The 26636-nt window shown below is 47.8% G+C and overlaps 1 protein-coding gene across 3 annotated transcripts in view; it reads right to left on the bottom strand.

Annotated features, from left to right (window-relative positions):
* RASSF5 (Ras association (RalGDS/AF-6) domain family member 5) overlaps positions 1-26636 on the bottom strand; it is a 77621-nt gene that overhangs the window by 29419 nt on the left and 21566 nt on the right. For 2 of the 3 annotated variants that reach the window (XM_011937422.1, XM_011937426.1), the window contains exon 2: positions 19777-19898. In XM_011937422.1, the coding sequence (XP_011792812.1) occupies positions 19777-19898 (122 nt within the window). Of the gene's footprint in view, positions 1-794; positions 1305-19776; positions 19899-26636 lie in introns of those variants that run through there. The other variant, XM_011937434.1, reaches the window with a different exon arrangement.

The raw sequence follows: 26636 nt of genomic DNA, 5'->3' as shown, positions 1-26636 counted from the left end.
CTCTAAGGACCTGGCTTGGAGCCCTCTCATCTAAGTAGCAAAACAAATAAACAAACTCAGCTTTACCTCCACTCCCACCAAGATACTGACAGACACGAGGCCTGCAGCCAACTAGGAGAATGGCCAGGGCACCCAGGCTTGCTGGGTGTCTAGAGGCAGACACCTTTAGGAAACAGAAATCATGCCATCAGGAAACACACGCAAGCCCCTTTAGGTTACCCAAACCGACCCAGGAAGTTAAAGTGGTAGCATGACAGCAGCCTAGGCAAGAAGTTTTAGTTTGCTTCTAAAAACACCCTGGACTTCTGCAAAGTTGCTGGATTACGACTTAAGGTGGTTTCTGGCCACTTCAAATACGGAAGTCTCAACCGATGAATGTGTGTTTATGATGTTTATCAACTGATGAATGTTTCTCCTGCTGAAGGATTGGGTGCCATTCTGTTTCCATCTAGAACTTCTAAGCTAGGATTTGGGGAGAGGGTGCGGTTATGAGACCCTGCACTCAGGCACAGGTGAACCTGCAGCCAATCTACCAGCCAGGCGCAGTCCCCACATTCTAGAGAGCCATTTTGAAGAGATCTGGGGACGCAACCGCTGTGAGGAGGACTGACCAACTGAATAGCGCGGGTCCCTGAAGGCTTCCAGGTACGATGCTCAGCCCTCAGAGCAACTGCCTGGCCACTTTCCTGACATGTGACTTTGTCCCTTTGCTGGGAGCAAGGTTTTCCTTCTAGATTGACCACAGAGGTTATTTTCCCCAACGAAAGGCTCCTGCATTCCATTATTATGTTTACCTTTGAAAGATGTTTGCTCTGCGCATTTCTGAAAAAGGTGGTCTTAGCAGTGAAGAAGCAGTCTTCCAGTTCCTCGTCCAGGCTGCAGTACCCACTGCTCATGCTGCTGTCCACGGTCATCTAGCCCAGAGTCCCCAGACGCGGCCGCCAGTGCATCAGAGGGGGCCGGCCTCGGGATGCGGCGGAGGGAGGTGGGCACCGCTTGGCGTGAGCCCCTAGCCCTGAGCCCCGAGCCGGTCGGGTAGCGGGCCAGGCAGAGCCGGCGGGCCGCCTGTGTTTCTTTCAGCGGGGTGCGAGCGCTCGGGCGGCCGGGTAACCTGCTCCAGTCCCCGCGCCGCCTGTGCCTGCAGAGCCCCGGGCGCCCGACTCGTGCCTCACTCCCTGACTCGTCCGGGCTCTGCGGTTTCGTGTCCCCGGCGCCAGCGCCCTCCCTCCGCCGCGGTGCAGAGCGCCATCTCCGCACCTCCCCCGCCTCCCGCGCCTTTCCTGCCCCTCGCGCAAAGCAGTTCTGAAGCCACTTCCTCTGCAAGGTTCCTCAAAGCCGGCTCGGCTGTCACTGTGCCCCTCCCCCGCCTCCCCTCCGCCTGGGTGCCACCCGCCCCCGGTGGCAAGTGGACTCGGAACCGCAGGTCATGTAAGGGATGCGGGGAAGGAAGGGACCAGGATGGACCCGAGGGGAAACATTCCCTCTGTTCTTTCTTCACCATGCACTTGCTTCTGGAAGGAGCCCATTCTCATCAGCCCCAGTGACTCAGGTTCCACGGAGTAGAAGGTGCCAGCTATAAGGGCAACATCATCCCGCCTCCCTTCTCCCCCATCCACTTCCTCACCCTCTCCCACTCCCTCCCCCATTCGCTGGGTGGGGGAGCCGAGTCAATCCGAGTGGTTAGAGAAGAAGAAAATCAATATCTGCCCTGCCTGGGGAAACAGCAATATTTTCAGTTGGAAATGCCAGAAGAAAGTGCAGGGTCACCACAAACACATGCAAATCAGATGCAGAGTTATGGCAACCTAGAGAGCAAGCTGCCTTCCCACCCATAGGACTTAGCCCTCAGGAAGCCTCAGGATACACAGGGGCCTGCAGACACCATCCAGGTTATCTGTGCAGCTTCCTGATAGTCTGAGAAAGCGGGGTCTTGGCCAGATCTTGTCATTCCTAACATTGAGGAGGGCTCATTTATATTTCCCCATCTGACTGGACAAAGGAACACCTAAGGCTGAATCCTTCAAAGCAGTTAAGACAATAACCCCCCAATAGATCAATAGTAGTTCTAGCTACCATTGTTTGAACAACTCTCTGTGCAGGTGATTTACATGCAGTCTATCATTGACTCTTTCCAATAGCCTTGAGACAGAGACTGTGTACAGATGAGAAAACTAAGGCTCGGAGTCACACAGGTAGAACATGTGTGCTGGGACTCAGCCCTGGTGTGTGCGGCTGCCTACGCCCCTAGTCACTGTCATGTACAGACCCTCAGCAGTGATGAGGCTATTTGGGTGGGCACTTTGCCATCTTTAAATACACTGGGAGCTGGAGTCCCGGTGGGGAAACAGCCTCCAGAGACCTGGCTTTGCTACCATGTTTACAGAGTTTGATGGCTCATGGACCCCGGAGTGCCCTGGATAGTGGCTGAGAGGGGTTATCCCATCTCTCTCCAAATCTGTGTAACTTTTCCTACAGTTCTGAAACAATCCCATCCTGGGGAAAATAAGCTGGGTGGAGGACTAGACTCAGCCCCCCCGGACACCAAGCTGCCAATTCCATCTTAAGCTCTGGCTACCTTCATGAGAAAGCCTCTCTCTCTCCCACCTAAGCCAAATCCGTCAGTGCTCAGGAAGGTTTCAAACTGCAGCCCGATTTGGCTTCATCCTCCCACACAGTCTTCTTCCCAGAAGCCTGCGAGTGCCTGGCAGGCACAAACACAAGAGAGCTGAGAGTCAGCACCCCAGCCGGCTGGCCGCCCTCCGTGCAGGAGAACTGTCAATACCAGTAGCTGTCTCCTCTGGCAGGCAGATAAGAGGAGACAGTCAGCGCCAGGGGCTCGGGTGACCTACTGGGTGTTTGCAAGGGAAGATCTCACATTAATGGGGGTGAAAGTAGGTTCTGGCTTTGGAGCAATCTTTTTTTCAAATGGGTATTTTAGAGGCTGTTTTGGGGGGTTTTCCCCAGAGAGGTGGTTTCCTGTGGTCCTCGGGCCATCAATAACAGCTCACCTGCATTGTCCAACCAGCTAAGCAACATGCTTTTCTTCATAAAAAGAACATCCTTGCTCAGTGGGAATCTAATACTTAAGAAAAAAAAAAAACAGGCCCCAGATTTTCTGTGGCCACACCGTGTCCTTGGATTCATGCGGGGAAACTCTGCAATGCAATGGCAATGCTGCATGTTCAAAATGTGCAATCTTCAAATACAGTTAATAACAACCTATTCAAACACCAAGCCAAGGTGCCCCAGGAGTCAGCATCAATCTCTCCTTAGAAGCAACACACCAGATGCCAGACCTGGTTAGGAAAGTTCTCAGGGACACTGTGTTCTTTTAGGGTGCTGCTCCCTGCCATTCCAAACATTATGAAAATCTGATATCTGAATAGAGCCTTTCAAACCCTTTTAACATCCATTATTTCACCCAGGCTACTCTTTTATCTTAAGAGCAGGTACTATGCCCATTTTATAGATAGGGAAACTGAGGGAAGTAACTTGTTCCATCACAGCTCATTACTTTCAAAGCCTCTTGACTTCTAGTTAATGTCTCTTTCCCTCCCCTATCCCAGCTGTCAGTGAATCTAGGTTTGGAAGAAAGCCATGTGTAAGAAGTCAGCAAAACAGAGATTGTACTGGCAGGGACTTTAGGACTAGAAGAAATATACAAAGATCACATATGATATACCGAAGTTGGCCATCCTCCAGGAGAAAAAATCCAGAATGAAGCCCCAGGGTCTCAAAGAAAGAAAGACAGGACTCCCTGCAGCATCTAATGGCCCTGTCTGAACTTCTGAACCTCTTCCCTATGAATAATCAATAATAGTGATAGCTTGGCCAGGGTAAGAGGGAGGGGGCATGGAGGAGTCTGAGCAAGAGCGTTTAAGGCCCTGAGACGCAATCGCACAAAGGATGGGAACTGGCTGTTCTTGTCCCTGGACTTAGGAAGAGGAGGCTGGATCTAAAGCTGTAGCAGCCAGAGCCCTAAATCCATGGCACCGTGCTGGGGTTCAGAAAGCCCCATTGAAATGATGAATGGGCCACTTTCCTAACTCAAAGTGTCAGATGATGAAAGACATTATTTTAAGCTTTTTTCCTTTCTCAAATGCAATCCTGTCATGTGGCCAGATGCTCTTGTAAGATCCACCCTGTAGTTCTGCATGTACCAGAAAAGCTGTGATACAGGCCTGGAAGTCAGGAGCTTATATTCTAGTCCCAGCTCCAACTCCAGCTTGATATGGTATCTTGAGCAACCATGGACATCAGGTTTCCTCAACTGTCCAATTGAAGGGTAGCAGGCGTAGAGATCAGATTTAGGACCTTATGATCTTATGATCAGATGTAGTGGCATATAAAGAGGCTGAAAACCAGGGCAAGGTGCCACCCCACCCCTGAGACATATTTTGAAATCACTGTTAGCTAGTATGTGCAGGCACTATACTAATAATTTGTTCATAATTTCATTTAAGCCCTACAACAATCCTATGAGGAAGCTCCAGTTATTATCTATATTTTACAGAAAGCAAAAGGAGGTTAAGGCAAGTTAAGTAACTTGTACATATCCACACTGCTAGTTGATGGTGAGCCAAATATCAATCCCACTGGGTCTGACTCCAGAACCCAAGTCCTTGAACTCTAAACTCTGTGGCCTCATGGTTTACCTCTGTGATTACTCTCATAATAACAATATGCCTGAGATTACAGTTCATTACAAACAAGTTAGGAATCACTTTCTCCATCTGCCTATGCCCTCATCTTCCTTTCAGCTTCCTGGGGTCTTCTCTTCTCCCTCTGTGTACCCCTGCTGTCCCTGGGGGGTAAGTCTCACCTATGCCAATGGTATCAGCCACACCTGACAGACTCAGGGCTCATAATTCTTTCTCTCCCAGGTATCTCCAGATGAGTATCTGTAACAGCTCACTGAGTACCCAGCCCTTCCTATTGGAGTTTCACTCTCAACAGGGTCAAGATTGAGTTTGTTATTCCCTGCCTTGTCAACTACCTACTCTTTCTTTTCCTCCCTTAGTATTTCCTGTCTTGATGAGTGCCATTAACCAAGATTAGTGCAAAGCCTTCCAAAAGTTCCCCTTGTTCCTATCTCTGCCTCTTCCAAACCACCTACCTTTTTGTTGTCACAGTTATCCTTCTGAGATGAAGATCTGATCATGGTACCATAACAACTTCTATTCAGATTTCAATGAAAAATTATTGAATAATTACTACGTATCAAGTTCTACTTCCTTATTTTCATTTAACAAATATTTACTGAGCACTTTCTTCAGGCAAGCACTAGACTGGATGTTTGAGTTTGGGCATGAATAAGACACAGTCCCTACCTTCTAATAATATACAGTCTACTAAGAATAACATTGAATAAGATGGTCTACTAAAGTTACTGAATGAAAGTTACACATTTCATTATCTCACTTAATCCTCAGAACCCTGCAAGAAGGCATTTTGCAGATAAACGAACTGAGGTTCAGAGTAAACTTGCCCAAGCAAGTAAATGGTAGAATCAGATTCAAACCCAGAGCCCCTGTAACTTTCCATTACAGTTGTTGTCCTTTCTCCATCAACTCCCAGCGCCTATTCCAAACACTTGAGCAGGTCCTTCAAGACCCTTCACGGTGCACACTCAGCCAACAGTTCACACCCATCTCCAGGTGCAGTCAAGCAACTCTCATTACAGCTGCACAAAATTCGATTCACATTCCCAGAAGCCACCTTTCCCTCTTGTGGCTTAGCTCTTGCTATTCTGTCCTCTGATGTCAAAATCCTCCTCCTATGTCTTCCCCACTTCCTGACACATATTCTCCAATATCATCCATACCTCCCACACCTTCCATCTGACTCTGAGAAGCATCCTTAACCAGATGTCCTATCTGGGTTGAATCTTAACATGCTGCCAGTCATCCCTAGGGTAGCATTTTTCAGCATTCAATGGCTGTGTACAGCAGAGAGCTCAGTGTCTCCCCAGATGACTTCCTGTTGTAAGAGGTGAGTGGTGGCACACCATTTAGGTTAGACTCACCCTACAGTCACTTTCTCAGTGGTGCTAACCCACACCACACTTCTGATTGGCTGCCAGGCTAACAGCTTCAATAGGCCTTGACACTGAAACTACTGAAGATAGCTGAGTTACTCCAGTTGTCCACACCCTCAGGAATTCATGTCAGGGTCTGAGTCAGGCCCAGGGGCTCTGTCTTCTATTTTTCCTCCCTAGTGAGAATAGAGAGTGACAAAAGACGTTTCTGATCAACAGTCATCTCCCTGATGTGCCCTTCTCTGGGCAGGGCCAATCCTCCAACATCCCGGGCAGCATGGTCACCAGGGTGAGACGTGAACAACTATTGCATTGCTGTATCTAGCAAGGAGGGTCTTGCTGCCTCTTGCCTGAGAGCCTCAGGGCTAGCCTAGCCCAGCTGGGGGTCATCTCAGGAAGCCCACTGCTTCTAGGGTAAAAGGGGATAGACTGTGAGGAGCCCAGAGAAATGTCTCCAGGGTTTAAGGATCTCTAGAGAAATATGCACCACAGCTCTGGCCCTCCTTGTGGTCAGGACTTCAGGTGCCACCTTTTTGGGAAGCATTTCCATTCTGCCTAATCAGAAATACATTGGCATGGGCCAGCCCATCTGGGGCTGGTCAGACAGGCCTTGGAGAGGCTCCTGTGAGGGCGGCTGTCCAGCGCAGATGAATCACTGACAGCTTTGGCTAGCACTTCTGGCTTCTAAAGTGTGGCAGGAATCTGCGAAGGAGCCATGGAGAAGGCTGTCCCAGATGGGATAGCCTAGTCAGGGTAAGGATGAAGGATGTTCTGCTCAGGGTAAGGTGGAGGGAGCGGGGGACTGGCTCCTTCTCTTGGCAGATGTAGGTGGGCTGGTGTGCATCTGGCACCTCTAGAATCCCCTGGGAACAGCCATTTGTTTCTTATCAAGGGAAGGAGTCAGAATAGAAATCAGTGCCAAATTTTGGGTTTGGAATCTAAGGAAATACTGACTGAGGGACGAGGTGGGGTCTAATGTATTCCGCTCCCCACCCTCACATCTACCAGGAAAGATTAGATGTGGGACCCTAGTTTCTGACTTTTCTGACATCCCTGCCATGTCAACTAAAGGTGATGAGTCTCCTCTTATTTCTGCTGGCCAGAGAATAACAAAAGATGCTGTCAATATCAATTGATTGGTAGATCATAAAGTTATTAAGCTATTGAAAGCCAGATTTTAGAGCTGGGAGCCCTAAAATTGCTCCAAGATGGCAGAAAGGGGCTGTCGGCAGCCTTAGGACCGGGTACCAGGGCGGGCACATGGATGTGTGACTGTGTGCTCAGGGCACAACACAAAATTCCCATTTTGGAGAGTTACCATATTTTAAGATGATGAGAGCAGGCATGGTTCACACCCATAGCTATCTTAAGGATAATGTGTCTACAGAGGGCAGGCAGCCTGCTAGGCTGAAGGCTCTCAGACACCATGGGGGCAAGGGAAACTGTGCTCTGAGCCAGTCCTATTATATATATTCCTTGTGATAGGGGCTGGGAACACACTGGTAAACAAACAAGGTTCATGCTCCATGGAGTTTACAAGTGCTTTTATACAGTTGCCACAACGACCACACTGGTGTCCCCATGTAATAGCTAAGAGAGGTTATGTACTTTCCTAGTATCATAGTGAGTGGGAGAACCAGCATTCTGAATGCAAAAAACCTCTACAAATCCAATTTGAAAATCGAATAAAATGAAGGACTTCTTGAGCACCGACTATGTGCAAGGGCCAGTGCATTATGAGGAAGACTAAAAGGCAAAAGATAGGATCCCTGCCCTCAAGACATTTACCCAATGTGTAAGGCTGGGTATTAAATGAACTAGTATGAATTAGTATTAGAACAGCGCCTGGGGGACTTCTGCTTCTGGCAAAGACGAGGGAATAGGATTCAGATATATCCTCCTGATCAAAACAACCAAAAAAAAAAAAAAATGGATACAACTTACGAAACGGTGGTTTTTAGAATACTGGCTATCAGGTAACGAGGAATAGCAATCCCTGAGAGACAGGAAACAAATGAGTTGATCCCTACATTTACTCCCAGTTTACTCCCAGGCGTGGTGCAGAGAGGGTACTAAGGTGAAGCAAAAACCCCCTGAAGCTGAGGAGATGTTGCTCAGAGTCTAGGGAGACAAAGGCAGCCCGAGTTCACAGGACAGAGTAACTGAATGGAGACAGCTGCAGAGAAAGGGAACTGCAGAAAGCCCCTAAAGTATTCACCTGGTTGCCTACTGATCAGTGTGTGCATGGGAAGAGATGACCCAAGGCTAGAGAAAGAACCACCCAAAAGGATTACAGGTAACAGTGTCTGCCCTCGTAGAGGTCAGGAATAGTGCCTGTTCCTACGAGCCATACCAGAAAACCTCATCATTTGTTAGGCACTGGGTAGAGTACGCAGAGAGTCTTACCTTAGAGGTGGGAAGTAATTAGCCCTAGACTGAGCACTGTTCCAATCCTGACAAATCTTAAAGAGGATCTTAAAATCTTAAAAAGGTTCGAACCGCTTCTAAATAATTTAACTGGGTCCTAGAACAAAACTCAGGAATATTTCCACAGGGCTGGGTGCAGTGGCTAATGCTTGTAATCCCAGGACTTTGGGAGTGTAAGGTGGGAGGATCATTTGAGGCCAGGAGTTCGAGATCAGCCTGGGCAACTTAGTGAGACTCTGTCTCGACTACTGACCACAACTGACACAGATGTTAGCATTGTTCAAAGACACTAATTCTGGTGTCTCGGGCAGCCCACTGCTTCTAGGGTAGAAGGTGATAGGTTGTGAGGAGCCCAGAGAAATGTCTGAATAAGTATATACTATTTATTCAAAAAGTTAAGTAGAGAAATGGAAAATATATTTTTAAAAATCCATATCAAACTACTAGAGATGAAATTTACAATGCCTTTGATGGGAAATATACTAGATGGGGATTAATGGCAGATTAGACTTTGCAGAAGAAAAGATTAGCAAACTTGAAGACACAGCAATAGCAATGATCCAAAATGAAGCACAGGCTGGGCACAGTGGCTCACGTCTGTAATCCCAGCACTTTGAGAGGCTGAGGTGGGTGGATCACCTGAGGTCAGGAGTTTGCGACCAGCCTGGCCAACATGGTGAAACCCCATCTCTACTAAAAATACAAAATTTAGCTGGGTGTGGTGGTGGGCACCTGTAATCCCAGCTACTTGGGAGGCTGAGGCAGGAGAATTGCTCGGACCCAGGAGATAGAGGTTGCAGTGAGCCGAGAATGCGCCATTGCACTCCAGCTTGGGTGACAGAGCGAGACTCTGTCTCAGAACAAAACAAAACAAAACAAAATGAACCACAGAAAGAAAAGATAATTTTTTGAATGAACAGAGCAGTAAGCTGTGGAACAAATTCAAGCAATCTAATATACATGTAAGTGGTATCCCTCAGAGTGGGGGGTGGAGTATAAAAATATTTGAAGAAATAATGCCCCCAATTTTTCCAATTTTGATGAAAACTATAAATCCACAGATCCAATAAACTCAATGAACACCCAGTACAAGAAACATAAAGAAAACTACAAAAGGCACATTGTAATCAATTGCTCAAAACCAGTGTGATACAGTTTGGCTATCTGTCCCCTCCAAATGGCATGTTGAAATCTGACCCCTCATGTTAAAGGAGGCCTGGTGGGAGGTGTCTAGGTTGAGGGGGCCAGGTCCCTTATGAATGTCTTGGTGCTGTCCCCATGGTAATGAGCATCTCACATTGTTCCTTCAAAGGAGCTTGGCACCTCCTCCTCTCTCTCTAGTTCCCTCTCTCACCATGTGACATGCCTGCTCTCCTTTCACCTTCTGCCATGAGCAAAGGCTTCCTGAGGTCCTGATCAGAAGCCAAACAGATGTTGGTGCCATGCTTGTACAGTCTGCAGAATCATGAGTCAAATAAACCTCTCTTCTTTATATATTGCCCAGTCTCAGGTATATCTTTATAGTAACACAAAAGAGACTAATACATAGCGATAAAAAGAAAAAAAAGAATATGTTATATACAGAGGAGCAGAGATAAAGATACCAGTAAATTTATTGTTAGAAATAATGCAAGTGAGGAAGTAGTGAAGCGATATCTTTAAAACAATGAAAGAAAAAAAGGTGCCAACCTAGAAATTTCTACCCCGTAAAAATCTCTCAAAAAGGAAGGTGAAATTAGAACTTTTTCAGACACAGAAAGTTGAAAAAACTCATCATCCGTACACCCACAAATACAAGAAATGTTAAAGAACGTCCTTCAGGCAGAAAGAAAATGGTATCAGATGGAAACCTGGATCTACCAAAATAAAAAAAAAAAGTACCAGAAAGGGTAACCAAATAAATAAACAATTTCTTATCATTTAAATCTCCTTAAAATATAATTGGCCATTTAAATAAAATATTGTAAGGGGCTTACAGCAGCGGTCCCCAAACTTTTTGGCACCAGGGACTGGTTTTGTGGAAGACAGTTTTTCTATGGACCGGGGTGTGGGGGATGGTTTTCGGATGATTCAAGCACATTACATTTATGGTGCACTTTATTTCTATTATTATTACATTGTCATATATAGTGAAATAATTATACAACTCACCATCATGTAGAATCAGTGGGAGCCCTGAGCTTGTTTCCTGCAATTAGATGGTCCCATCTGGGGGTGATGGGAGACAATGACAGATCATCAGGCATTAGATTCTCATAAGGAGCGCGCAACCCAGATCCCTCACATACGCAGTTCACAGCAGGCTTCGTGCTCCTCTGAGAATCTAATGCTGCCACTGATATGATAGGAGGCAGAGCTCAGGCTGCAATGCAAGCCATGGGGAGTGGCTGTAAATACAGATGAAGCTTGACTTGCTCTCCAACTGCTCACCTCCTGCTGTGCGACCTGGTTTCTAAAAGATCACGTGTGTGGCCCTGGGGGCTGGGACCCCTGGCTTGTAGTATACGTAAAAATAAAATACAGGACAAGAATGGTACAAAGGTCTGTAGATGAGAAATGGAAGGATACTATTATTTTTTTTTTCTTTTCTTTTTTTAAAATTATTTTTTCATATAAAATAGAGACTGGGTCTCACTATGTTGCCCAGGCTGGTCTTGAACTCCTGGGCTCAAGTGATCCTCCTACCTCGGCCTCCCAAAGTGCTAGGATTACAGGTATGAGCCACTGTGCCTGGCCAGGGTTTTGTACTATACATGAAGTGGCATAGTATCACTTGACAGGTAGACTGTGATAAGCTAAAGATGTACAGATGCTTCCCTCCTTACAATGGTCCTACTTATGATTTTTCAACTTTAAGATGGTGCTAAAGAGATGTACATTTGATAGAAACCATAGTTTAGTTCACCATCCAATAAATTACATGAGATATTCAACACTTTATAAGAAAATACATTTGGTGTTAGATGATTTTGCCCAGTTGTAGGCTAATGTAAGTGTTCTGAGCACATTTAAGATAGGCTAGGGTAAGCCATCATGTTTGGTAGGTTAGGGGTATTAAATGCATTTTTGCCTTAAGATATTTTCAACTTTCAGTGGGTTTATTGGGATGTAATCCCATAAATTAAGGACCACTTATATACTGTAAACGCTAAGACAACCACTAAAATAACAAAACAAAGGGTTAAAGCTTGTAGGCAACAAATGGGATAAAATGCAATCATAAAGTATATTCAATTAATCCAAAAGAAGGCAAGAAAAAATAAAAAAGAAAAAGTGAACGAAGAACAGATAGAATACTCATAGAAAACCAATAGCCAGCTGGGTTCCATAGCTCATGTCCATAATCTCAGCACTTTGGGAGGCTGAGGTGGGAGGATCACTTGAGCCCCTGATTACTTGAGACCAGGCTGGGCAACATGGCAAAACCCCGTCTCTACAAAAAAATACAAAAAAGTCAGCCAGGCATGGTGGCACACGTGTAGTCCCAGTTCCTTGGGATGTTGAGGTGGGGGATCACCTGAGCCTGGGGAGGTGGAGGCTGCAGTGAGCCATGATTGTGTCACTGCACTCCATCCTGGGCGACCGAATAAGATCCTGTCTCAAAACAAAAAAAAAAAAAAAGAAAGAAAGAAAGAAAAGAAAAAATGTAGTAAGGAGATAGACTTAAAATCTAGCTATATCATGAGCTGGGATTGTGCCACTGTAATAATCACATTAAATGCAAATGATCTAAATACTCAAAGGGTAGAGATGAGCAGATTGGTTTAAAGAAAAACAAGATCCAACTATTTGCTGCCTGTAAGAAATGATCTTTAAATATAAAGAGATATATAGCCTAAAAATGAAAGGGTGGATTAGGGAATGCCATGCTAATGGTAATTAAAAGAAAGCTGCAGTAACTATGGTAATATCCAACAAAGTAGGTTTCATAGTAGAGAATGTTAACAGGGATAAAGAAGGTCATTTCATAATGATACGCAGGTCAATTAACTAAGAAGACGTAATAACCCTAAAAGTAGCCCAGGTGGTGACTTGTGCCTGTAATCATAGCACTTTAGGAGGCCAAGGTGGGAGGATCACTTGAGGTCAGGGGTTCAAGACCAGCCTGGGCAACAGAGCAAGACCCCATCTCTACAAAAAGTTCAAAAAATATCCAGGCATGGTGGCACACACTTGTAGTACCAGTGACTTGGGAGGCTGAGGCTGGAGGATCACTTGAGCCCAGGAGTTCAAGTTTACAATGAGCACCACTACACTCTAGCCTGGGTGAAACAGTGAGACCCTGTCTGTTAAAAAAAAAAAAAAAAACACAAGACATTCCTAAAAGTTTATATACCCAGTAATGGAGCTTCAAAATACAGGCATGTTAACTGTAAAGAGAAATAGACAAATCCACAATTATCATTGGAGATTTCAACACTTCTCTCAACAATAAATGAAATGAGTAGACAGAACACAGGTATGCCTCAACAAATGTCAGCTACTATTGTTAGCAGTCACATTTCAATTAACATGTGTTGAAGCTTCCAGAAGAGACCCAAGACCCTGCACCTCCTGAGAGGTGTGCAGGTAGGTCTATCAAGCGTGTTAGAGAGCCTGGGACCTCAGGCGAGGACACATCCCCCCTACCCCCAGCACCTGCCCCTTTAGGCGCATTTCTTCTTGCTCTCTAGCTCTCCCATGTGGTCATCCTAGGTTCAACACGTGGCTATTGGGCCGAGGGACAAGGCAGGACTGACCACAGGAGCTTCTTTTTCTCAAGGGTCTGGAAAGGTAGAGACCGGGTTAACACAGACAGTGGCATGTCTGCAGGAGGGAGCAAAGGGCTGGGAGCCAGGAAACACAGAACTCCAAGCCAGCGGAGTCACCACTCTGCTGCAGGGGCTGAGGGGTGATTGCAGCAGGGGCCCTGCTAAGGCTTGACAGCGTTTGAGATTGCGGGTGTAGGCAGAAAGGCAGCAGGGACCTGTAGGGCTGAAATGCTGGCTGGCCAGGCTGATCTATCCTGGGGCCCTGGAAGCCATCTGTCCCTTTGGTGAGTGGGGACCGGGACTCATCCACAGGGTGGAACAGTGACTTGGGGCCTTAATGATAGTTATAAGCCTTATAGCAAAAAATATCCACTCAGATCACAAAGCCAGAGAGTCCTGGTTTTATATCCAGGACGATAACCCTACTTTCTGGTGTTTTGGAGAGTTGGCAGAGCCAGACCATAAGGGTTGTGTGTGCTAATCCAGATTTAGACTCATTTTGAAGGCAATGGGAAGCCACTGAGGGTTTTCATCACAGAAGTAACAAAGTTAAAAAATCTAGTAAGACTCTTAGAGGTACCAGAGATGGCCCAGGACTGTCACCTAGAATACTCATGCTTTTGTCCACTCACGCTTTCACATTCCTCTTCTTGATGGAACCTCACAGGGTCCCATTTCTCAGAGGAGAAACCTGAGACTCAAAGAAACTGAGAGGCTTGTCCTGGCTCATATGTCAAGTATTTCGTCTGCACAATCTGGATTAGAACCTAGCTATTCAGGCACCCAGGTTAAGAGTCTGTGTTTTAAGAAAACATTTACTGCCTTTAAAAATATGACATTAGGGCCAGGCGTGGTGGCTCACACCTGTAATCCCAGCACTTTGGGAGGCCGAGGCAGGCAGATCATGAGGTCAGGAGATCGCGACCAGCCTGGCCAACATGGTGAAACCCTGTTTCTACTTAAAATACAAAAATTAGCTGGGCACGGTGGTGCTCGCCGGTAATCCCAGCTACTCAGGAGGCTGAGGCAGGAGAATTGGTTGAACCCAGGAGGTGGAGGTTGCAGTGAGCAGAGATCGCCCCACTGCACTCCAGCTTGGGCGACAGAGCAAGACTCTGTATCAAAAAAAAAAAAAAATGACATTAGGAACATATGAAAAGCATTTAGGGCTATTCAAATAACACAGAAACAAAGGGCAAGAGGTGAGAGTCTCACTCTACCCCTTTCAATGTCCACTCCCTCCCAGGGTGAAATCTCTTTCAGTAGTTAGCTGAGCACTGCCAGGCCCTTGTTCTGCACTTACACACACACACACACACACACACACACACGTGTATATATACCTGCAAAATACAAATGACCTGGTCCTATATGTACTGTGGAAGGACCTGCGTTCACGCACAATTCCGCATCAGTATATCCAGATCCACGTCTCCTTTGGAAGAGCACCTTGGTATTGGTAAGAACAGCTGGCAATTCCTTCTCAGCATCCCAGGAGTTCTCTCCACTGCTCACACTGCCCCTTAGGCACTCCCTGGACCCAGTGCCCTGGTAGTCCAGGCACCAGATGGCCAAAGAGAGTGGCCTCTATAGGGCAGCATCTCCCACAAATGACACCTGAAAGGACTTTAGAACAGTGCCTGGATTTTTTTTTTTTTTTAGACAAGGTCTCACTCTGCCACCCAGATTGGAGTACAGTGGCATGATCATAGCTCACTGAAGCCTCCTTCTCCTTGGTTCAAGCTGTCCTCCTACCTCAGCCTCCCAAGTAGCTGGCACTGCAGGTGCACACCACCACACCTGGCCAATGTTTTAAATTTTTAGTAGAGACAAGGCCTTTCTATGTTGCTCAGGCTGGTCTCAAACTCCTGGGCTCAAGCAATCCTCCTGCCTTGGCCTCACAAAGTGCTGACATTAAAGGTGTGAGCCACTGTACCTGGCTAGTGCCTGGCTTAATAAGTATTTGTGAAATAAATTTGAGGCAGTCCTTAGACACATATTAAAAGGAATTATAAGTGTCTATTTAATGTGTGCTGAGAAAAAACTCCTAAGTACATCAAACCAGTGATTCAAGGGTATTTTAAAATTTCCTTTAATATAAGTTTATTTACATTCAATAAAATAAGTCTATTTAAAGAGAAATGTTAAGTAAATAGTCAACAGGTGGAACATGAGCAGGGCCAGAGTCCTGAGTGGGGAAAGTGCCTGAGTATGGTCTGGGAATGGCCATGGGAGGGGCTGGCCTTTGCAGCTGAAGGCCTGGGAGCCTGGTTGCCGAGGTTGCTGACCATTCAAAGACGAATGTCTTCGTCCATTTTGTGTTGCTATATAGGAATACCCGAGGCTGGGTAATTTATAAAGAAAAAAGGCTTATTTGGCTAGGGGTTCTTCAGGCTGTACAAGCATTACACCAGCATCTGCTTGGCTTCTGGGGAGGCCTCAGGAAGCCTTTACTCATGGTAGAAGGGGAAGTGGGAGTAGGCGTGTCACATTCGAGAGAGAGAGAGAGAGAGAGAGAGAGCAAGAGAGAGATGCTAGGGTTGTCTTAAACAACCAGCTCTTGTGTGAACTAACAGAGCGAGAGCTCATTCATTATCGCAAGGTCAGCACCAAGCCATTCATGAGGGATCCACCCCCATGACCCAAACACCTTCCACCAGTCCCACCTCCAACACTGGACGCCACATTTCAACATGAGATTTGGAGGGGACATACATCCAAACCATATCAGGGACTCTGGAGGGTCAGCAGGAAGGGGTGGGGCTCTGGGCCTGCTGGCGTAAAACTTGAGCACTGGCTGGAAGGGATTGCAGTGGAAGGGGTAGTGCTTATGTTTCTCTTTTGCAACCTGTGCATTCCATGTACCAAGAAAAGTGGCACCCAAGGCCAAAGGGACAGAGCTGCTGGGGTTGCCCTGGGCTGCAGCGGGTGATAATGAGAATCCACAGTGGTGGGCAAGGACAAAGACTTCTTCTCTTGGGGCCAGCTTCTCCATAGGCAGCGAAAGGACTGAACCAAGCCATCAGAGGCCTCACTTCATTACGAGGGCACCAGGAGCCACTGAGGGCTTTTTTCCTTCCAGGGGTGACATAATAAGAGCCCCTTAAAAACCACCAGAAGTATAAATTCTTTGGGGTGTAAAATCCTAGATAAAAGAACTGCAGCTGTTTGGGTAACTGAGTGTGGTCTTTAGCCAATAGCAATGATGTTCCTTAGCAAATGAGGCTTAAGCTGAAAAAGGAGTCTAGGGTAGACTTGAAGGAGATTTGCTTGGTCACACATGGGTGCCCAAGGAAAAGTCAGACATCAGAGACCTCAGAGATCTTTAAGGAGAGACTCCGAAACCCTCGTTTCTGTGGTTGACAAAACGACCACAGAACAACTCCCAGTGGCCTTCCTCGGTTTCTGATGCCTGTTTCCAGTGACCTTTTGAGTTTGCCATTGGGGATTCTGAGCTCATCCCTGCCAGCTGCCTCCCTCTGGTATGGCAGAGACAAAACAGTTAGAACCTTGGGATTGTTGCTTTTAAAATGTTGAAGCCAAATACTTATCTACAGGGTGATCTCAATCATGTTTTGAAAAATATATGAATGTTCAGGAAGAACACATAAAAATGTTAATAAAGAATGGTTCTCTCTGGATGGAGGAAAATAAATGATTTTCTTTTCCTTAAAGAGCAGAGGGGGCCAGGTGTGGTGGCTCACACCTGTAATCCCAGCACTTTGGGAGGCCAAGGCGGGTGGATCATTTGAGGTCAGGAGTTCGAGACCAGCCTGGCCAACATGGTGAAACCCTATCTCTACTGAAATACAAAAATTAGCCAGGCATGGTGGAGCACACTTGTAATCTCAGCTACTCAGAAGGCTGGGTGAGACAGAATTGCTTGAACCCAGGAGGTGGAGGTTGCAGTGAGCTGAGATTATGCCACTGCATTCCAGCCTAGGCAACAGAGTGAGACTCCGTCTCAGGAAAAAAGAAAAAAGATCAGAGAAGAGAAATACCACCGAGATGAGACCCCCTAAGCCATATGTACCCAAAACTAGCTGAGTTCAGACCTGAGCCCCCGCTCCCTTAAATCCCCCAAGAAAACAGCACTAGCACATGAAGTTAGCTCAGCCGAGGTGATGATGTCAAGGTGAAAGAAAGCTCCATCTTGAGATTTAACAGAAAATCAAGCCAAGGCGGAAATGAGCATAAACAGGCTTTTCAGAAGAGGCGAGTGGGCCTGGAGCAGGGCCCAGGTTTTATTGATAGAAGGCTGGGTCCTGCCCCAGTTCTGCTGAAGCATGCAGTCAGGCCTGTCCAAGGCAAATACAGCAGCAGCCTGATCCGGTCGGCCCAGAAGCAAACCCCACGCCAGGCTGTTTGCCCACTGGGGGCCGTTCAGCTCCCACGTGGGGTTCTTGGCTCCTTCCTCTGCAATGTTTCCATGGTGTTTCTGCCCTAGACAGGCCCTGATTTCACTTGCCAGAGGGTTCCAAGGTTGACTCCTCTCTCCAACAGAGGAAAGGGAGTCACTCTGTTTCCAAAAACTCAGACTTGAAAGCACCTCTTCACTGCTGACATTTGGAGGGTTCCCCAGGCCTTTTGCCTGCCACACTTGGGAGGTGGCTAGCCCAGTCTAGGGCGGGGTTTCTCAGTCTTGGCTCAAGTGACATTTGAGGTCAGATAATTCTTTGTTGTGGGGGGCTGTTCTATGCAACACAGGCCGGCTAGCAGCATTCCTGGCCTCTTCTAGAAGTCAGTAGCATCCCCTAAGTTGTGACAACCAAAAATGTCTCCAGACAAATGTGCTAGGGGATGAGCAAAACTGCCGCCTTTTGAGACCTGCTGCTCTAGAGGAAGGAACAGAAAGAGACCCAAAGAGGAGACCCAGAAAGCAATGGGGGCAGCCGAGCTCCAGGGCGGGGCACGGGCGGGGCTGAGGAGACCAGAAAGGAGAGACACTTGAAGCTCCCAGAGAGAAAAGCAAACCGAAACCAGAAAAGATTGCTTCAATACGATTTTTGGGAAATGTTGCTTTACGGTGTGCTATGTAACCTCCTCCCTCCATCTTCCGAGGAAGACCTTTAGGAAACATCTGCACTGCCCATCAGCGCTTTTGGGGGCCAGATGTGCCTCCCCTCCTTTCCCTGTGCCCCACCCTGGATGGACAGGTTCCTGCTAAGGGCAAGGCCCTTCCAAGAGGCCTGGTTACATTCAGGCTATACCAGAAATAGTTACTATTCCAGCGTCTTTGGAGATATGTTCAGGGTTTTAGAATATACATTTTAGAACCAGTCCAGCATCACCCTTATAAAAACATATCATTCTTGCTTTCTAATAATTCTTTGTCCAGGGAGAGAGAAAGCCATGGGAGAACAGCTGGGAGGCTGGCAACACCCATGGTGAATTAGGCATTTGAACATTGTTGATTGTGTTCCAGAAAAAGCATGTGATGGCTACTCTGGAGACCTGGGACTGCTCGTGAGTCCCCCATCCAGCACCTGGGTCCCCCAGTATAGTTTCTCAGAGCACCTTGAGCTTTTTCCGTCAGAGACACAGGATATATATTTGTTTAAAGTCTCGCTCCCCTACCCTACTGTAAGCACTGGATGTGTAGAAGCCATGTCTATTATTTTCATCATTAAGTCCTCAGCATTCCTGGGCCTGGCACATGGTAAACATTTGAAACTTATTTGTTAAATGAATTAAAGGATGACATTCTTACTTCCCTGACTTGCAGCCTTCATCCCACACATTAAGGCTTAAATCAAACATCACCTCCTCTGGAAAGCCTTCCCTGATTTCTCCCAGCAGAAACAACTGTACTATATATCGAAACACTTGGCTCATACTTTTATTGCAACATGCATCACAGTATGTGCTATTTGGTGGTATTCTGCCTCCCCTGCCAGAATGTAAGCTATCTGAGGACAAGAACTGTGATGTATCTTTTATTACCCCAACTCTCACCCATGCTTGGTACACAGTAGATACTCAATAAATGCTTGTTCAATGCAAGAAGCAACAAACACACTCCTCTGTCTCCATTCTAAATCCTAGAAATCAAAGTTCAGATACGTTGCCGTTCAAGTGCCTTTACAAAACCCAGAACCAAAAACTGCTTTGGACATCCATTTTCTGGTTCTTAAACACAAGGAGGAAACATTTGCCCAGCCCCTGTGAAGGTTGGGCTGACCTGGCTGGACAATGTGCTTGAAATGCCTCAGCCCCAGCATCCCCACTGTCCCAGGGCTACGAGGCCTTTAGGGACTGTCAGAAGGCTTTTCTGGAAGCCACCCCACTGCTCACCCATACCCACATCTCTGCCTCAGAGCCCTAAGCCACAATAGGCTCTGTACTGGGGGAGAACTACAGGGGACTTCTGAGTATCTTCAGAGTTCTCTGTGTCACTGCCCCAGTCCCCTTGGAACAGGGTATCTGTGAACTCCATCCAGTGCATGTGGAATCTGAGGCCTCATGCCACCTCCTGCTCACCAGAGCTCCTGGGAGAAAAAGTGGAGCCTGGGGCACCTGCAGAGGCTGTTCCCATCCCGGTATGGGAGTTTTGTCGCCTACCTGGCTGAAGGTCAGGGTGAGGGTGCTTTCTGGAGAGGGTCTGTCCCGGGATGAACCCTCCTGCTGGCTGCAGTCCAACCGGATCAGGCTGCGGCATTCTGGGTGACAGGTGAATTTACAGTCTGGAAGGAAAGAACCAAAGGGAGATTAGCGGACAGGCAGCATTCCTCCCCACTTTCACACAGAGAAATAACCTGGAAGATTGCATTAGTTCCCAGTGGGAAGAGCAGCGCAAGAGAGAAGTGGTGGGGGGGAGACAGCGTGCCAATGCCGCCCTGCTCTCCGAGCCCCCAGGAAGGACGCAAGTTAAGTGCTTTATACGTTTGCAAACTGCTTTCACCTGCATTACTTTGTGTGACTCTGCAATCATTATTATTTCCATTTTACAGATAGAAAATTGGGGCCTAGAGACTGAGTGACTTTCTCAAGGTCAGATCTTCTGCCTCCCAGACTGGTGGTCGGGGTTAGTGGCAGGAGTCGTGACAGCCTGGACTTGGTTGCATACCTGGGGATTAGGGGACCACTTTTGGTTGATAAAGGCTCAGGCACCTCAAAATGCTTTTCCTTCCTTCTAACAAGCTCCAAAAATTCAGTACATTTGGTGTTGACTTTTAAAGCCACCATAGAACACACTGTCTTGGGGAGGGGTGATGGCTCCTTTTCTCCCCTCTTTTGGGGAGCTTTGGAATGACACCCCCTTCTCCCCAGCTGCCCCTTCCCTTACTCACCCAAAGATAAGCACCTGGTCCATGTTTCTTGCATGGGTTTTGCCACTAATGTCTGCAGGGGAGCACCCTGACAAATGTGGGGACACACAGAGATCCAAGAACTGCACGACCTTCCTGCCCATGGCCCGACCACCTTTCTGCAACAGCGTCTGGAAGCTCTACTGCTCAACTCCCTTGTGCTCGAAAGTGAAGCCCACCAATATCCTCTCCTTCAGATCCCACGGTTCGCTAGGCCTCCCTCCTCCTCTCACTTGGAGACAGAAATGAATGAAGTCAGCTCCCTGGGGCATGCACCCATCCACCTACAGGCACCCACATGCATTTCTGGGCCCTCCGTGGGAGATCTCTTGCTCAGCACAAAAACAGCCTCTCCTTTAGTAAGGTGAAGGGTACAACGGGAAGTGCAGGCCAAACTTCTGCCCGCAGTGCCCAGAAACACCAGGGCTTTGATAAGGGAGCCCGGAGGCCACAGCCCACAATGGGCAGCGTTGTTCGCGGCGCTGGCCCTGGGACACACCTATGTGGCTCGGGTAGAGCTCTGAGCAACGAAGAATGCTCTGGGGATGCCAAAAAGTGGCAACAAGGAAAAGGAGGAAGGATTGAAAGCTCTCCCAACTCCACGGTGATGAGAGCTGCCATAAAGCACAAATGGGAAGGCACCTGGGAGAGGAGGAGTTTCTCTCGCCTCCTCTTTTCGCTCTTGTCCTATTGGCACAGGTAGTCTGTGTCCATGTGTGCATCTGAATCTCTCTCACACATACACACCCTGAAAACATCACCATGCTGAGCTGGACAACGCTAAGGAGCAGAAGACTCTGCGAAGTGTTCTGGGATTTTATAAGAAGCTTGTTTGAGCACCAAAGACTTTGTTCCATCGGACCATGTAATCATAGGCTGCAGCAAAACCTGAAGCACATCTTCATATTTCCTGGTCCTAGAAATGCCAAGCTCAGGGCTTTTAGGCCAGCAGAGATGAAGTCAGAGCCCCCATGCCTTTCTCCAAACCCAAAAGCAACAGCCTGCAGGCCTGACGTGTTCAGGGATTGGGGAGACCCATGAGATTGCAAAGACAGGGCCACTTTCCACTAGAGCCCGGTGGTTAATTCTCCACAGATCGCAGTTCCCTTAAGGCAGCCCATCACGGGCTGCTGCCAAACCAAACCAAACCAAACCCTACCCTTGGTATTTCATTGTCCTCCACAATCTTCAGCTGGTTTATGTTTTGTTTTTTGTTTTTTCTTTTGGAGACAGGGTTTCACTCTGCCACCCAGGCTGAAGTGCAGTGGCGCTATCATGGCTCACTGCAACCTCCACCTCCTGGGCTCAAGCAATCCTCCCACCTCAGTCTCCTGAGTAGCTGGGACTGCAGGCGCCCACCACCACACCTGGCTAATTAAAAAGCGTTTCACCATTTTGCCCAGGCTGGTCTCGAACTCCTGGGCTCAAGTGATTTCCCCACCTCTGCCTCCCAAAGTGCTGGGATTAAGGTGTGAGCCACTGCACCTGGGTAGGTGCTCAGTTTGGATGAGGAAGGAGGGAGGGAAAAGTGAAACTCTGGGTGGAGCACAGCTTCCAGGAAGGAAGGGTTCAGCCCTCCCTGGACAGCTAGTGCCATCTCCTCTGGCAGCAGCATCAACGTCTGGAGCATGGGGACTTCCTCATGCTCTGTGCCAGCCAGAGGGTGAGGATGAATTAGACAAGAAACCTGGGAAACCCAGGCTCACTGGGCAGATGGGATGTACATGTGAAAAGATATCTAACAACAGAGACAGCCCAAAGCAGGGGCCTGGCTGTGGCACAGACTTAGGAAGCTTGCTCAACTAGAGACAGCTGCCAGCCAGAGCAGACAGGGAGGGCTTCAGGGTGCAGGCAGCTCTGGGGGGCTTCCAGAGGAGATCAGACTCCAGGTAACCCCTATGACCTTATCACAGGGGCCAAGAGGAGGCATGGGATTCTGTCATCACTAAAGAGGACAAGGATCTCACCAACAAGACGCAGCAACAGATTAGGGAGCAACATTTGTAGGTTCTAGCTGTAGTTTCTCTGGGAGAAGAGGCATTTCTTGATATTGACATTGCCATCTGTAAAGTCAAATGATCCTTTCCCCTTTCTAGCCTTTCCTTCCAATGAGAGCCCCTATCCCTATTCCTAGGGGATGCTTTGAGGAAAGCAAATGTGCTTCCAGGATTTGGAAGAGGGGCCTATGAAAATATATGGAAGGGGACAACTGTAAACGGAAACGAAGGAGACAAACCAAAATAGGAGCCCCTCTCCCCAGGAGGGAGCCACAGCCAGGAGCTGGGATGGAGGGCCCAGGACCTCAGCACCCAGGACCACTGGAACCAAGTATGATGAACCAGGTGACTTAAACAGAAAATTACTGTCTCGCAGTTCTGCAGGCTAGATTGAAATCAAGTGTTGGCGGGACCAGGCCTGCTCTGAAATATGCAGGACAGTCCCATGTTGCCTCTTTCTAGCTTCTGATGATTGGCTGGATTCCTCGGTGTGCAGTTGCATGACTCCAGCCTCTCTGTCCGTCGTCACGTGGCGTTCTCCCCATGCTTCTGTCTTCTTATAAGAACACCAGTCATATTGAATTAGGAGGCCACCTTACTCCAGTGTGACCTCATCTTAATGACACCTGCAACTACCATATCTCCAAATCAGGTTGCATTCTGAGCTACTGGGGGTTAGAACTTTTGTTTTCTTTTTTGAGACAGCGTCTCACTCTCTCACCCAGGTTGGAGTACAGTGGCATGACCATAACTCAGTGTAACCTCAAATGCCTAGGCTCAAGCCATCCTCCCACCTCAGTGTCCTGAGTAGCTAGGACTACAGGTGCGCGCCAACATGCCCAGCTGATTTTTTTGTTGCCGTTGGAACACGGTCTCTCTATGTTGCCCAGGCTGGTATCAAACTCCTGGCCTCAAGTGATCCTCCCACTTCAGCCTCCCAAAGTGCTGGGATTACAGGCGTGATTCACCATGCCCAGCCTGGGCTTTAGGACTTAAGTATATCATTTTTGGGGAAAGCCCAGTTCAGTCTACAACATGGACCCTCCCTGGGCCATATTAGGAGCACAGAGCCCTTAGGCCCAAACAGATGGCGGTTTCTAGTGGAAACCTTCTCCAGAGATCACAGTGGGCTGGCAGGACAGGACGGGGAGGCTAGGGAGTGGTAAACTGAGGCCAAGGTGGCCTGCCTACCTCCACCAGGCCTGCTCCTGAGCTTCACAGTCCCTGACGGTTACTGCCAAGGTCACCTCAAACATGACCCACATGGCCTGTGCTTGGAGATGGCATTACTTCTTTCCCTTTAGCCCTGAAGAGGTAAAGCCAGCAGGTGGAACTACATAGGAGTTCCACAGCTAGGAGACTGTTTTACAAAATTCAGAAGCTACAAACCTCCCCTTAATCCCCAGGGCTGCCAATGTTAGTTTTTGCCCCACCCCAGTTGCCAAATGCATACACACACAGAGGCACACACACGCACCCTCTGCCGTGTGGCTGCATAGCCCGAGTGGCTGTTTTCTGAACCAGAAAACGGGTATGTTGATAAGAACTTATTCTGTTGATAAGAAACCCTTAAGGCCCTTTCACCCCAGAGTTGCAGGCAAGATAGAGACAACATAGAACTCTCCACTTAACTCTCCCTGCCTCCAGCCCAGGCCAAGGTGTGGGTGAGGGCGAGGCAGGCACCGAGGTGACTGAGCCCGGATGACAGCAGAGCTACCAGCCTCCCCTGTGGTCAATCCCAGGTCAGTGAACAGCAGCTTCTCACTCTGCATGGACAAAGAAACTTCTGATGCCTGAGGGAAAGCAGGACAAATTCTGAATCCAGGAACCTATGCCCATTCTCTGAACACTCCTAGGCCTTTTTGAAGAAAGCCAATCTTACGGCAAACCTTAACACCCCCTTCCCCACTCTCCCTGAGGACCAGCGGCCTATGCTATGATGTCATGGAAAGAGATGGACCTTGAAGAAGGCGTGGCCTCCAGGCCCCGCTCATGCTATGATGTCATGGAAAGAGATGGACCTTGAAGAAGGCATGGCCTCCAGGCCCCGCTCAATTAGCTCTGTGACCTTGGATAAGTTATGAACTTCTCTGAGCATTACTTTTCTCTACTTTAAAATAGGAATCATAGTAGCCAGTTCCTAGGGCTGCCATGAGGATTAAATGGGGTTCCTGATGTCAAGAACGACACAGAAGCGCTAGAAGGTGGAGGCTCCCAGTTAAGAGTTAATGATCCATCCCCTACCCTCTCCTTCCACTGCTCTGCTATGTGGATTTCTGAATCTCACCAGCCTTACCCCAATAGGTATTTCCAAAACAAGCACACAAATCACTTTTAGTTTTAAGATAATTTTGTTCTTAGGCACTACAGGGAAATCTGGAAACATAATATGCATTGGAAAATTACAATTTACCAAAGTTTTAAAAAGACAGGTGTAAAGCTTGTCCTGATCCTCTTGAACAAGTCAGTGGGACTGTTGCCATCTCATGGTGCCTGTCTTCACTCCCTTTTCAAGGGGATTCTCCTTTAAGAATCCCCCATTTTTCCACTGGGTGTTGCCCCATTGGAGCCTCTGGGCTGGACCAGCTATGGCAGCTCCAAGACCACCCAGAGAGGGTCTCCAGTGCCCTCTGAGCACAGACCATCCCAAGCGGCTTTATTGATACCATCAATAAAGTAGTACCTTCTCATTTCCCCACATCCCCTTTAATACTGGAAGTTATTAACTTTGGTTAACAATTTTCTTTTCTGACACTAGAGTGAGATTTTAGAAGTTCAAATGTTGGAGGAGGAGAGAGTAGAAAAGCAGGGAGGAGGGATGTTCCAGGGGGCCGGCAGAGCCTTTCTGCCACGTGGGGCAGGGTTACCCCTTGCAGACTCCAAGCAAGTACACCCAGCCACTCCCCACTGCAGGGAGCTGAGCCCTGGGGCCTCCAGCCCCCCGCACCCTCACCTGCAGTCTCTACCCTGCCAGCTCCCCCAGCTAGGATACCCCCTCTCAACCTGGCCCCAAGATGTCCCTTCAGACTCAGATTATCATACAATAGACACAGTTGTTCCCTCTGCAAACTCACCGCCTGCTCCAGATCTCCTCAGCCGCAATTCCTGAATGTGACCCTTTCTGCAGCCCTTTGCTCTGGGCCCTGCTCTGAGTTTGGGAAGCCCATTCACTAGTAAGCATTCAGAAAGGGTCTACTATGAATTGGCTGAGTGACTAAAGGAAGGAATGGTTCTCTGGCTTTTGCTGAAGTGTAGAGACCAGAGTGCGAGTGCTGATCCAACCCCAGGCCGGGATCCTAACTCTCTACTAGCCTTGGTTTCCTCATCTGTTAAATGGAGATGATAGCAGTACAGTTGTTGAGAATTAAATGAGAAAGTTATGTAAATAACACCACAACATTTGCTGTATACTAGGAGTTCAATAATACTAGCTCTTCTTTTTACCTCGCTAACATCCAAGTCTGTCTGGCCAGTGGCCGCAGCATCAGACATCCTCATCTCGAAAGCCCGTCAGTGCACACCCCATCAGTGCCCACTGACCTTCCTCCAGACCTTCACCGGTAGGTGCATCACGGTCCTAAGGAAAAGGTGTTGATCATCCTCAGAATGTCCATGGCTCCCCTATGAGCAAGGAAGGCCCCAGGGCTCAACTCCCTGCAGTGGGGAGTGGCTGGGTGTACTTGCTTGGAGTCTGCAAGGGGGTAACCCTGCCCTACGTGGCAGAAAGGCTCTGCCGGCCCCCTGGAACATCCCTCCTCCCTGCTTTTCTATTCACCCCTCCTCCAACATTTGAACTTCTAAAATCTCACTCTAGTGTCAGAAAAGAAAATTGTTAACCAAAGTTAATAACTTCCAGCATTAAAGGGGATGTGGGGAAATGAGAAGGTACTAATGAGAAGGTGGTATCAACTTCCTGCAGAAATTTATTCTGAGTGTGTATTTACTCATATCTAAATATATCATCACGAAAATGTTCATCACGTAGTTATTTATGACAACAAAATGCTAGAAATACCCCCACATCCATCTACAAAAGACTAGTTATAATTATATTTTGAAATGGAATACTGTGTAGCCATTACATAAGATGATGCATATTAATATTGGTCAACATGCA

This window comes from Colobus angolensis, unplaced genomic scaffold, assembly GCF_000951035.1.
Source record: "Colobus angolensis palliatus isolate OR3802 unplaced genomic scaffold, Cang.pa_1.0 Scaffold100, whole genome shotgun sequence".
Taxonomy (NCBI): Eukaryota; Metazoa; Chordata; class Mammalia; order Primates; family Cercopithecidae; genus Colobus; species Colobus angolensis.
Note: the sequence above shows the minus strand (reverse complement) of the source record. Positions and strands in the feature narration are given on the sequence as shown.